This window comes from Haliotis rubra, unplaced genomic scaffold (genome assembly GCF_003918875.1).
Source record: "Haliotis rubra isolate DU_JTF1 unplaced genomic scaffold, ASM391887v1 Scf1234, whole genome shotgun sequence".
Lineage (NCBI taxonomy): Eukaryota > Metazoa > Mollusca > Gastropoda > Lepetellida > Haliotidae > Haliotis > Haliotis rubra.
Window position 1 is genome coordinate 77,049 of NW_025765153.1, and position 14,523 is coordinate 91,571.

General features: G+C 41.1%; 1 protein-coding gene across 1 annotated transcript; it reads left to right on the top strand.

Annotated features, from left to right (window-relative positions):
• Positions 1-240: 240 nt before the first annotated feature.
• Positions 241-13,202, top strand: LOC124266165. The gene is made up of 2 exons (XM_046700967.1): positions 241-406; positions 12,447-13,202. The coding sequence occupies exons 1-2, from the start codon at positions 241-243 to the stop codon at positions 13,133-13,135; spliced, it is 855 nt and encodes a 284-aa protein (XP_046556923.1). The 3' UTR covers positions 13,136-13,202.
• The last annotated feature ends 1,321 nt before the right edge of the window (positions 13,203-14,523 follow it).

Here is a 14,523-nt window from a genome sequence, read left to right on the forward strand (position 1 = left end):
CTCAGAGCTTTTGATGTAATAAAGAAGTGACCGATCGGGATCAAATACCAAATTAGATATGTATTTTCCTTTAAGGAGTGTTCGCATATTTGTACCTTCATATGATATGGAGAATATTCTGAAAGGTCTCCAGCAACTTGACCCAGGAGGTAAGATTGATTACTTACGCCACCAGATCAGCCACATTCTTCAAAAGCCCTCGGACACACATCTAAACTTACACTAGCCGAGAAACAAGCCATGAAAGACCTCAAGAAAGACCCAGACATATTCATGGTCACAGCTGACAAGAGACGTGCAATGGTCATCCTTGACAAGTCTGAGTTCCATTCCCTGGTCAACAAGATGCTCACCGACCCCACCACCTACAGAAAACTTAAGAAGGATCCCACCAGCACACTCCAACGTCAGCACAAGTCCACATTGAAATGCATGAAAGTAACCTTTGAGATTACCGCCCAACCATATCATGAACTTTCTGTCTTGCACCCACCGCCCCCTATGCCCGCGCCACCATCAAGATTCATAAAGACCTCATCAAGGCAAGACTACTTGTATGTTCAAGGGACACAGTCTTCTACAACACCACTCAGTACCTCGCCGAAATACTCTCCCCTCTTGGTAAAACAGCGAAATCCTACATCGCAGACCTACATCGCCAAACGATAAGCAGGATTACTGAACCCGACCAGATTATCAGCTACGATGTTGTTGACCTCTTTACAAACCTCCCCACCTACGAATCCCTACAAATCCTCCGTCAGCGCATCTCCAACCTGGATCGACCTTTCCATAGACTCCATCATCAGCCTCACTAAATCATGCATAACATCCACCTTCTTCACCTGGGGAGACAACATTTTCGAACAGATCCATGTTCTCCCCTTTTTCACCCATTCTTACTGAAATCTACATGACCCATTTTGAAAAAGAAACTCTGGCCTCCTTCCCCATCCAACCTGTGTACTGGTATAGGAAGGTAGGTGACACCTTTGTCATCCTCGGAAAAGACCAAGATCCCACCTCACTACACCAGCACCTCAATACCCAACATCCCCGAATCAAGTTCACTATGGAGACAGAGAACGACAACAAACTCCCCTTCCATAATGTCCTTGTATCTAGAGACTCCTGCAACATGATCCAAACCAGTCTACAGAACACCCACCCATTCCGACCAGTACATTCATTTCAACTCTAACCATCCCCCTAAAACAAAGTTCGGTGTCATCTCGCCAAGAATATTTGCTCCAGCAGCGATGACCTAGAACATGAACTTAACCACCTACAAAATGTCTTCACCAACTTCAACCAGTATCCGACTAACCTAGTCAAGAGGACCATCTCCACCACGCTCCAGGACAAACCCAAACCGACGAAGCATGTTGCCGTAATACACCCTCCACTAAGCAACCCCACCAAAGGAGTGATTTACAAGATTAACTGTGAATGTGGTGATTCTTATATAGGTGAAACCTCCAGTCCCGTTGACACCCGCATAAAAGAACATACAACCTCTACAGCCAAGAGCAAATCAGCCCTCTCCGATCATCAGCAAAAATTCCCTACCCATCAAATCAAGTTTGACAAATTCGAAGTCCTATCAACCAAACGTCGGGCAGAGAGAAAACAGCCCTCTCAGATCACCAACAAAAATTCCCTACCCATCAAATCAAGTTTGACGAATTCGAAGTTCTATCAACCAAAAATCAGGACTTCACAAAAATAAAACTGTTGGAAGCCATCGAAATCCGCCGCCACAAACCATCAGCCTATGAAGAACTAATCAAACTATAGACTATTAAAGCACCCTGTCTATTTGTTGTTACTTCTTACAGTCCGTTTGAGTCAGAAACGGATCGATGAATTGCAAATTTGATCATTGTACAAAATTGCCACAGAAATATAAATAGTACACATGTTTATCATTTAGTAATACCCAACAGCTTTCTTATATTTGAAAATGTTCCGGACTCAAGCAAAAAAGTTGTTTAAGAAACTATCATCATTGAAAACGCAAAAGTTGTTATCTGTCACGGCGGGGTGAAACCGCAGAAACGGAACAGCCAGTCATTGCGGGGACATCTCAAAATCTATTCCTTCGAGACCTGTCGGCTCTTCGTCCGTCATAGTGTCAAAGTCACGACTTAAAGGGATGACAAGTGGTGCCACCTCTACGTCACGTAATCTAAAGTTGTGTTTGATCTGGCAACATCTCCTTTGACAATACCCCATATCATTTCAATGGGGTTAAGGTCAGAGTGATAGGGTGGACGTCGCAGAATATCGTGACCCTTACTTTTTATGTAACTGTCAACTTTGTAGAAAGGTTCACCTTTGTGGGTTTTTATGATCTCATATAGCTGAGGCTTCGTTGCCTTAGAAGGCTGTGCCAACTGAAATTTGTCGAGCCATGATATCATATCACCTTTTCGACTGTTCGATGTCAGGGCTTTACTGTCGGGGTCCTGCACGCTGTGGTATGGGGCATTGTCCATTACGATAAAAGACTTCTCTGGTAGAGCTGGTACCAACTTGTTTTTAACCCAATCGAGGAAAACCGCACCATTCATCTCGGAATGGTAGTCTCTGTTATCTGTGGACTTTGCCCTGAATACCAAGTCGCAGCCTGGGAGAAAGCCTTTGCTGGAGCAACCAGCATGGAGAATGATTAGTCTCTCTCCTTTCCCTAGAGGCAGCTTTCTACGTGACCCCTTATCACCTCCATCGGGTACCCACTGACCGCGGGCAGTGTGCGAGGCATTGACCCAGGTGTCGTCCAAGTACGCTGGCTTGAACCCTTCCTCGCGCTTCTTCTTTATAACCCTGAGAAAATTATTTCTCAAGCGAACGATATCAGGGCGTTCACACAGTACTGACCTATTCTCCCCGAAATTTTCTTATTTTCTAACGATACCCGAAAGAGTGTAAGAGTCGCCAGAGTGTGTACTTTGATACTCTGAGGTCGTGTTCTTGCTTCAAATGTTTTTTTAAAATTTTCAGTGACATGTATTTGTTTTCAGAATAGAGCTTGTTGATAGACTGCCTTACAAGGTTCTTTTGAAAGTTGTCCAAATGTTTTAATTTGTGTGATTTTCACACGACCCCTTCCTGCTTCTCATCACCCTCACAATGTTTGTGTTCCAGTACATTTGTCAGTACCCTTGCTGATACCCCTAAAGCTTTTGCTGCCCGCTTACAGAATTTATTAATGGCATAAAATGGTTTGCCCCTTTCGGCTTCAGCACGGAAAAAATCGTACACTTTAATCATCAACTGTTTCACGTCAGCATTCAACTTCATTGTTCATCAGGCATGTGTATCCCGTGCACGACGAGATAGTGGCTGTTCCGTTTCTGCGGTTTCACCCCGCCGCGACAGATAACAACTTTTGCGTTTTCAATGATGATAGTTTCTTAAACAACTTTTTTGGTGGAGTCCGGAAAATTTTCAAATACGAGAAAGCTGTTGGGTATTACTAAATGATAAACATGTGTACTATTTATATTTCTGTGGCAATTTTGTACAATGATCAAATTTGCAATTCATCGATCCGTTTCTGACTCAAACGGACTGTAATCCCCCTGTTTATTGGCTTCATCATTTTTGCTATTTGGTGCTTTTAGTTCCTCACTGGCCTCTTCCAATCATGTACTACTTGTTATTCTATTACATGACGTTGTTAATGTTAATCTGCTGCTTGTCACAACATACCATGTATATATGCTTCTCACCATTTGGTTGTAGTCACTTTTAGCTTGATAACGGTGTAAGAATCTACTTGAAACGTCGCTTTACGCAATAAACAAGGTGTTGTCATCCATAAAGTTGTATGTTTCATTTTTTAATAACATATTGTTGTCTCAATCGTAAATGTGTTAATACGTTCCTGTAAGTTGTCTTTAATATATGCATCATTTTTTCTGTCGTAAATGTTTTATACGTACCTGTAAGGGGTCCGTTGATAAAACTCTATCTGTTCTAGACCGTTTCGTGTTGACTGGGCCATCTACTCGACAGGAAAGATCAGCAACCTCAAATATGAAGCTGGTGCATCCACCTACACGATGACAGAGTTCTTCACACATGCGGGGACCAAAGGGCTTTATGCCTTGCTGGTATACATGTATATAGGAGGCAGTGGTAAAACTGCATATTATTGAAGTTATGCAAAGACCTGCAAAGTAGTGCGTCATGTTCTTCTGGCAGATTTCTGCAGCAACTACTAAGGCAGTGACCTGCTCTTTCCTGGGAGGTCTTCACACGTACGGAGACCAAAAGGGTTTATATGTTGCCTATATACCTCTATGTAGGAGGCAGTGGTGAAACTAAATTCTGCAAAGATTTGCAACGTAACCCTTCTTCTACACCATCCCCTCAGAAACCAGTGATCTGGCCTTCAATACTCAGGTCTCATCTGTCGAACGAAGTTGGAGGTATGGTAAAATATGTTAGTTGTGTTTAGAAATAAGAACTCTCTTTTGTGAGGTTGGACGGCACTTGTATGTGTGCAGTCACTGAGAAGGTTTAGCATTTTTTATTGAAAGAAATAAGTCTTGCTCGACAACATTTATAATTAAATGGTAATGATATATTGTAAACGATATGCTCTTTGACGTGTGAGGGTTCCATGTGGCAAAAGGTCTAAGGATATTTCTAGCCAAAACCCTGTCAATTGTTCATGCCACTAATCGTTCCCAAACTCAATAAGCCCGGTAACTGATGACTGGAAAGAACTGCTGAACACTGAAAATATAACGGTTGTTTAAAAAGGTACTTTTCGCCTGGAAACAATGAGATATGTCATACATTTTATGTATTTATCACTACTAAGCCCTGTCTTCATCACTATGCAGTGAGGGAAGCAGTGTTTGATCCCAAACCGAGTGAGCGAGCGAGCGAGTGAGGGAGGGAGTGAGGGAGGGAGTGGGGGGAGTGAGTGAGGGAGGATGGAGTGAGTGAGGGAGGGAGTGAGTGAGGGAGGGAGTGAGGGATGGGGTGAGGGAGGGAGTGAGCGAGTGAGGGAGGGAGTGAGGGATGGGGTGAGGGATGGGGTGAGGGAGGGATGGAGTGAGTGAGGGAGGGAGCGAGTGAGGGAGGGATGGGGTGAGTGAGTGAGTGAGTGAGTTTACGCCGCCTATAGCAATATTCCAGCAATATCACGGCGGGGTCACCAGAAATGGGCTTCACACATTGTAACAATGTGGGGAAGAGAACCCGGGTCTATGGCGTGACGATCGAACGCTTTAACCACAAGTCTACCCCACCGCCCGTGTATCTCAGATGAAGAGAAATGGAAAGACGTAAGGTTGGAACTGTTGGAATACTACTCGATATCCCTGATCCATTTAAAAGTTTGACATTAAAATATGCAAATTGTTACTATACTATCGTATTGACACAAGTTGTTGAAAGTGAAATTCATTTCTTATGTGAATGAAAATTTTATGTTGATCTTACATACGATTTGTTTTATCCTCCTGTTATACTTTTAATGATATTGCTATAAATGATAAAAATACTTTGTTCATTAAACTAATGAATTTTGAAAATATCTATTTTGTACATATGTTAGCCAGTAACATAGCAAAAATGTTTCAAAGACGCAATTTACATGCGCCTACTTTAATATACTTTCTAAAAATATTTTAAGCACAATTTACCGTATTACATTATGTAATGCTCTTATATAATGTATATGCTATACCTTTTTAACAGTCACAATGATTGTACATTCTCACTACGTTTTTTTATTTATATTGTCCATTTAATACCTTATTTTGTTATATGCTTTTTTACATTTCACAAGCTTTAAATGTTTAGTGTCTCATAAGCCAGTTATGGCTGGATGACAGTTTTGTATATAAATATTTTGACTACCTTGATTGTACCTATTGTAACTGTCATGTCACACTTTAATAAAATACTTCTGTCTGTGTTGTCCTCGTTACCTTAATGACCCTTGACCGGATCCAGCGCTAGGTGTCCAAGGATGTCTCTACGGTTTATGGACAAGAAGTCGACCTTTTGAAAATTCGCTATGGACACCCGCTGTAAACTTTGATGTTGAAGGTGTTGCTGGAGTCACGCTGATCCGCTAATAGATTTTCGATAACTTAATCATCACCAGCTACTGGATCAAGGATGACCTCCATAGATCCCAGTGGAACCATCTGGAAGGGTGGTACTCTTGTCTGAAGAGATTGGTGGGAAAAGCCCACCCCAGTTTTTATTGCTAACCATCTTGCTAAGAGGTGAGTGAGTGAGTTTAGTTTTACACCGCACTCAGCAATATTCCAGGTATATGGCGGCGCTCTGTGATCAACAACATGAGTATCGATCTACGGGTTACGATGACAGGTGTCAACCCAGTCAGCGAGTCTGACCACCCGATCCCGTTAGTCTTACGATAAGCATGGGTTGCTGAAGATAAATTCTATCCCGCGTCTTCACGGGTTTTGTTCTATTATAAATCTGTTATTTGTACCAGGTTGTTTTATTTTATGTTTATTGTATTAATGTATGTGTAGATAGGTGTCATTACTCTTTGCATGCCGATACCAAGTTGAAATCAATTCGCTCACTCATTCACTCAGGCACGCACGCACGCACTTAAGCATTCATTCCTTTACTCATACTTAGGACATTTTCTACACAAGAATTGCCCGAGGTGTCCAGAAAGTATACTCATCGCTCTGCATGAAACCATGTCAAATAACAGTTCTTTACATATTTCCGATTTTATTCTTGACAAAATAACTCGCCTGCAGAATACAATCCATAAACATGGAGGATAGACATGACAAAGGTTGTGATCTTTATCGCATGTGATATGATATTCTTATCAATTCTGATACCTATTTATATTCCAGGGCCACCTCCTTGGATCAAAGGTGTCGTCCCTCAACTCTGTTATAAAACGACAGTCCATGGTTTCCTTGTCAAGTTCCTCCAACGCCATATTCAGCACCACCAGCCTCTTTCCCACGTCGGAGCCTCGTTTTAGTGGATCTGGTCCAAGATTTGGGTTAACGCTGGGTCTATCTGCATACTTATCTCGATCTTCTTTCAGCCGCTTCTGAAGCAGGTCGGGTCCAAATCGTTGTTGGACGTCTCAGTAATTATAAAGAGGCTTTCAAAGATGGATCTGGGATCTGCGGTAAACCGGCTGTTGTAGGAGGGTGACTTCCTGTCTGGGGTGAAGTATGTGATTCTAGTTTTGTTGTGAGCGTAGGGAAGAGTTCAGGAACTCTAGGACTTGTGAATCTGTACTCAGCACTGGCCAAATAATGAACCCTCTTAGCGTGTTCATATACTTTCGGCCTTCTCGGACTCTTCTTGGCGTACACAATGGAGCTCCTTCTCAAAGTCCTCTCGACCTTATGTTTCTCGTTCCGCCCTGAAAACGAAAATAACAAAGGAGAGAGTTGATTCATGCGTTAAAATCAATTCTGGAACGATTCCGACTGTCACAAGCATGTGTTTATGAATCACTATTGAACTTTAATGACACCAGGTGTTCGCGAAAATGAGAGCGTATCCTTCCCCACCGGTGGCACACCTCACTAATCATGCATCGGCAGGTAGATCGTTGTGTATGAGATAAGTTTCAGAAGCTGAAATTCATGAGTGAATGAGTTTAGTTTTACACCGCACTCAGCAATATTCCAGTCTGTAAATAATCAAGTCTGTACCAGACAATTCAATGAACAACAGCTATTGGGATACGATGACATGTGTCAACAAAGTCAGCAAACCAGACTACACGAACCTATTAGTCGCAAGCATGGGTTGCTGAAGATAAAGTCTATCCCGGGTCTTCGTGGGGTTTTGTTCTGTTACAAATCTGTTTTTAATCGCCTCTTACGACAAACATGGGTTGCTGAAGATAAAATCTATTTTGGGTCTTCGCGAGTTTTGTTCTGTAATAAATCTGTTTTTAATTGCCTCTTATGACAAGCATGTGTTGCTGAAGATAAATTCTATCCAGGGTCTTCGCGGGATTTGTTCTGTTATAAATCTGTTTTTAATCGCCTCTTACGACAAGCATGAGTTGCTGAAGATAAATTCTATCCCGGGTCTTCGCGGGTTGTTCTGTTATAAATCTGTTTTTAATCGCCTCTTAGGACAAGCATTGGTTGCTGAAGATAAATTCTATCCCGGGTCTTCGCGGGTTTTGTTCTGTTATAAATCTGTTTTTAATCACCTCCTATGACAAGCATGGGTTGCTGAAGATAAATTCTATCCCGGGTCTTCGCGGTTTTGTTCTGTTATAAATCTGTTTTTAATCGCCTCTTACGACCAGCACTGGTTGCTGAAGATAAATTCTATCCCGGGTTTTCAAACGTTTTGTTCAATTATAAATCTGTTTTTAATCGCCTCTTACGACAAGCATGGGTTGCTGAAGACAAATTCTTTTCCGGATTTTCCGGGTTTTGTTCAATTATAAATCTGTTGTCTTCATTTGCCTCTTACGACAAACATTGGTTGCTGAAGAAAAATTCTAACACCGGAAATTAAAGAGCTGAAAGGTTTGTACACCCCAACCAGAGAGTGCACAAGAACCCCGTGCTCTTTACCCCGCTTGTCGAAATGTGTATAACGAACTACGGTATAACGAACTACAATTAGTGCCCCCTTTGAGTTCGTTATAACCGTAGTTTATTGTGTTTCCAATATGATAGTTTTCTTGATCGGATGAGTTTGTTTTTTTTGAAGTTAGGACGGAGCGCTGCGAACGTCTTTGGGAACCTTCGCCCTTGGGAGAATGGTATATGTTACTTATGATTAAAGAAGTATATCTATTGACTATGTCAAACAGGTCCAGTTACAAAGAAAACAGGAGAGAGGGCAAATTGATATACCATACAAGATGTTTTGGAAAATTATCCTTTTAGCTGGACGATCAAACGTTTTAATTCCTAACAAAAATACTTTATACCTTAATAGCATTGTTTTGAGAAAAAGTACTTTACGATACTTACAACGTACTTATGACAGTACTATCAAACATTCGTCACCGCTCGCTCCTTTCCATAATCAGCTTATCACGGAATAACACTAGTTGGTCACGAGTTTACCATGAGGGTTCGATGAAGAGTGAGTAAGTTTAGTTTTACGCCGCGTTTAGTAATATTCCAACCATAACAATATCACATGGGACACCAGAAATGGGCTTCACACATTGTACCCATGTGGGGAATCTTACCCGGGTCTTCAGCGTGACGAGCGAACGCTTTAACCACTAGGCTACACCGCCGCCCCTATTTAAATAGACATTCCTGCTAGGATCCTAACATCCCCGATTCGAATCTCAGATTCTACTTTTAGATTTTTAGTCTTGAAGTGGCAGCACAATTCTGTACTATATCAACGGCCTCCATGAGCTTTTACATTGAACCGACACCAGGTCAAATAACTTAAATTTGTCCAAAGAGCTCTCATAGGATTATTACAATATACCCGAAATCTCTCTGTACTTCCCTATTTGCTACTGTGAACTGTGACAAATTGTCGCTTTTCGTCACTAAACATCCATCACGTTTTACAGGCACTGAGTTGAGATTGTAACTGAACCCAGGTCAAATGATTTATTTTCTCAACCTCACCAAGAGATAAAAATATCATCCAAATATTTATAAAACGAATGGGAAATCATATATGGCACGTTCGAGAAAATATTAGTTTTCGTGTAAAGATATAAAAGGTAATAGGTAATGATTAATCATGTCAGGATTAATATCACAACAGACATTGACGGGGACGAGACACACAGATTACAAACAATCTTTGATAAATATGATCTTGCTTTATATTTAGTAATTTAGTATACATGTACATGTATGTTCGTCATCGGAGACCGTAGAGTGTTCAGCCTGAGCTTGATAATGAGTTGCGCACGCAATCATGTAACTTGACAGGTGTACATATCGACCCTGACTGCAATTGACAGCTGAAATGTACAACGTGGCACAGCCCTGTTAAGAGTAAATGAGAACAGTTCAGATGAACTACATGTAGATGCTGGCTGTTTACACTGCATGTCGTGCAAGCCATTGCATTTGTACAGGGATATTATGACGTCATGATATTGTGACGTCCCTGTCTATGACGTCATTGTCCGCTTTCCTTGTTCAGGCTTTGACGCATGGACCGACTTGCAAATGGCTCTGTTCATGATTTGAAAATATGGTAAGGGGTATACGAAAGTTTGGTTTACGGCAAAGGCGCTGAAAAGAGTAAGTTTTAAACCTTTATCACTTTGATTATTTCATTTTTACAAGTGAAATGGCCAGTGTTTATATACTCATTTAATATTTTCCGCCTGAACTTTGTGCCAGTTGTCTGTCAGTTTATCAAATACAGTTCTGTGCATCAAGAAAAATATAAACATTCCTTTATTCTCATTAAATGTTGCTACTTTAAATACTGGACAATGTTGCTAAATATGATGTCAGTACGACAGTCCTCTAAGTTTCATCGGATGATAAATTATAACCTTGCATTTTGTTTTCCCATCAGTATTGTTATGTTCGGGTATATTGTAATAATCTTATGAGAGCTCTTTGGACAAATTTAAGTTATTTGACCTGGTGTCGGTTCAATGTAAAAGCTCATGGAGGCCGTTGATATAGTACAGAGTTGTGCTGCCACATCAAGACTAAAAATCTAAAAGTGGAATCTGAGATTCAAATCGGCGATGTTAGGATCCTAGCAGGAATATCTCTTTAAATAGGGGCGGTGGTGTAGCGTAGTGGTTAAAGCGTTCGCTCGTCACGTCGAAGATCCGGGTAAGATTCCCCACATGGGTACAATGTGTGAAGCCCATTTCTGGTGTCCCATGTGATATTGTTATGGTTGGAATATTGCTAAACACGGCGTAAAACTAAACTCACTCACTCTTCATCGAACCCTTATGGTACACTCGTGACCAACTAGTGTTATTCCGGGATAAGCTGATTACGGAAAGGAGCGAGCGGTGACGAATGTTTGATAGTACTGCCATAAGAACGTTGTTAGTATCGTAAAGTACTTTTTCTCAAATCAATGCTATTAAGGTATAAAGTATTTTTGTTAGGAATTAAAACGTTTGATCGTCCAGCTAAAAGATTACTTGTCCAAAACATCTTGTATGGTATATCAATTTGCCCTATCTCCTGTTTTCTTTGTAATTGGACCTGTTTGACATAGTCAATAGATATACTTCTTTAGTCATAAGTAAAATATACCTTTCTCCCAAGGGTGAAGGTTCCCAAAGACGTTCGCAGCGATCAGTCCTAACTTCATGAAAAAGAACTCATGCGGTCAACAAAACTATCATATTGGAAACACAATAAACTACGGTTATAACGAACTCAAAGGGGGCACTAATTGTAGTTCGTTATACCGTAGTTCATTATACACATTTCGACTAAAATATACAACACGTGGCCGGTATCAATAAGAAAGTTTCGTTATATCCGTTAGTTCATTATAGGCGTGTTCGATATAAAAATAGTTTTGTGAAGATATAGCAAAGTTACGAAAGTGATGTCACAAATCTAAAAAGAATCTTGTAAGATTATACAATACATTTACTTTCTGACAATATAAAATGGAACAGCAGCAAGCGGGGTAAAGAGCATGGGGTTCTTGTGCACTCTCTGGTTGGGGTGTATAAACCTTTCAGCTCTTTAATTTCCGGTGTTAGAATTTCTTCAGCAACCCATGTTTGTCGTAAGAGGCGATTGAAAACAGATTTATGATAGAACAAAACCCGCGAAGACCCGGGATAGAATTTGTCTTCAGCAACCCATGCTTGTCGTAAGAGGCGATTGAAAACAACAGATTTATAATAGAACAAAACCCGCGAAGACCCGGGATAGAATTTGTCTTCAGCAACCCATGCTTGTCGTAAGAGGCGATTAAAAACAGTTTTATAACAGAACAAAACCCGCGAAGACCCGGGATAGAATTTATCTTCAGCAACCCATGCTTGTCGTAAGAGGCGATTAAAAACAAATTTATAACAGAACAAAACCCGCGAAGAACCGGGATAGAATTTTTCTTCAGCAACCCATGCTTGCGACTAATGGGATCGGGTAGTCTGGTTTGCTGACTAGGTTGACACATGTCATCGTATCCAAATTGCTGTTGTTCATTGAATTGTCTGGTACAGACTTGATTATTTACAGACTGGAATATTGCTGAGTGCGGCGTAAAACTAAACTCATTCACTCATTAATTTCAGCTTCTGAAACGTATCTCATACAAAACGATCTACCTGCCGATGCATGATTAGTGAGGTGTGTCACCGGTGGGGAAGGATACGCTCTCGATTTCGCGAACACCTGGTGTCATTAAAGTTCAATAGTGATTCATAAACATATGCTTGTGACAGTCGGAATCGTTCCAGAATTGATTTAAAGGCATGATTCAACTCTCTCCTTTGTTATTTTCGTTTTCAGGGAGGGACGAGAAACATAAGGTCGAGAGGACTTTGAGAAGGAGCTCCATTGTGTACGCCAAGAAGAGTCCGAGAAGGCCGAAAGTATACGAACACGCTAAGAGGGTTCATTATTTGGCCAGTGCTGAGTACAGATTCACAAGTCCTAGAGTTCCTGAACTCTTCCCTACTCTCACAACAAAACTAGAATCCCATACTTCGACCTTCACCCCAGACAGGAAGTCACCCTCCACAAGGGAGACAACTACAACAGTCGGTTTACCGCCGATCCCGGATCCATCTTTGAAAGCCTCTTTACTGAGACGTCCAACAACGATTGGGACCCGACCTTTGGAAGAAAAAGACGAAGGATTCCAGGCATTTGCAAACCGTTTAGATTTGAAGCCCATCACCATCGATGATTCTCCGTCCAAGACTCTGAAGTTCTACACTCACAAATATCTGCTGCTGCTTCAGAAGCTGCTGAAGGAGGATCGGGATAAGTATGCAGATCGACGCAGCGTGAACCCAAATCTTGGACCAGATCCACTAAAACGAGGCTCCGACGTGGGAAAGAGGCTGGTGGTGCTGAACATGGCGTTGGAGGAACTAGACAAGGAAACCATAGACTGTCGTTTTATAACGGAGCTGAGGGAGGACACCTTTGATCCAAGGAGGTGGCCCTGGAATAGAAATAGGTATCAGAAATGATCAGAATATCATATCACATGCGATAATGATCACAACCTTTGTCGTGTCTATCCATCCTCCATTTTTATGGATTGTATTCTGCAGGCGAGTTTTGTCAAGAATAAAATCGTAAATATGTAAAGAATTGTTATTTGACATGGTTTCATGCAGAGCGATGAGTTACTTTCTGGACACCTATTCCTCGGGGAATTCTTGTGTAGAAAATGTTCTAAGTATGAGTGAAGGAATGAATGCTTAAGTGCGTGCGTGCGTGCGTGAATGAGTGAATGAGTGAGTGAATTGATTTCAACTTGGTATTGGCATGCATAGAGTAATGAGACCTATCTACACATACATTAATACAATAAACATAAAATAATACAACCTGGTACAAATAACAGATTTATAATAGAACAAAACCCGTGAAGACGCGGGATAGAATTTATCTTCAGCAACCCATGCTTATCGTAAGACTAACGGGAACGGGTGGTCAGACTCGCTGACTGGGTTGACACATGTCATCGTATCCCAATTGCGTAGATTGATACTCATGTTGTTGATCACTGTGTCTGGTCCAGAGTCGATTATTTACAGAGCGCCGCCATATACCTGGAATATTGCTGAGTGCGGTGTAAAACTAAACTAAACTCACTCACCTCTTAGCAAGATGTTTAGCAATAAAAACTGGGGTGGGCTTTTCCCACCAATCTCTTCAGACAAGAGTACCACCCTTCCAGATGGTTCCACCGGGATCTATGGAGGTCATGCTTGATTCAGTAGCTGGTGATGAAGTCACTGGTGTCTCGGCAGCGTGGGTCGTCGGGCATGGTCGCCAATGTGTCCAAACAGAGCTCTCTCAACCTTTATATATAAAAAACCATTGATTAATACCATGCATGATACATCTACATACTGGGTTCACGGAGGTCTTTCCATATACATCCAAATCGAATGAAATATGTTCACCACTGTAAAATTCACTCTCACAGATGAGATTTTGAGTGAACTATGTTCACGCCTTACGCGATCCTTAAGTTATCGAAAAACTATGACTCAAGCAACACCTTTAACATCAAAGTTTACAGCGGCTGTCCATAGCGAAATTTCAAAAGATCGACTTCTTGTCCATAAACCGTAGATACATCCTTGCACATCTAGCGCTGGATCCGGTCAAGGGTCATTAAGGAAACACGGACAACACATACAGAAGTATTTTATTAAAGTGTCACATCACAGTTAAAATCAAGGTAGTCAAAATATTTATTTACAAAACTGTCATCCAGCCATAACTGGCTTATGAGACACTAAACATTTAAATCTTATGAAATATAAAAAAGCATATTACAAAATAAGGTATTAAATGGACAATATAAAAAAACAACTTGGTGAGAATATACAATCGTTGTGAC

What these genes read in the sequence shown, in the direction of transcription:
- LOC124266165 (XM_046700967.1), top strand. Translation starts at nt 241, where the DNA reads ATGAAAGACCTCAAGAAAGACCCAGACATATTCATGGTCACAGCTGAC. An exon ending in TCCCACCAGCACACTCCAAC is followed by an intron (nt 407 to 12,446) that starts GTCAGCACAAGT and finishes TTTCGTTTTCAG; the next exon opens with GGAGGGACGAGAAACATAAG.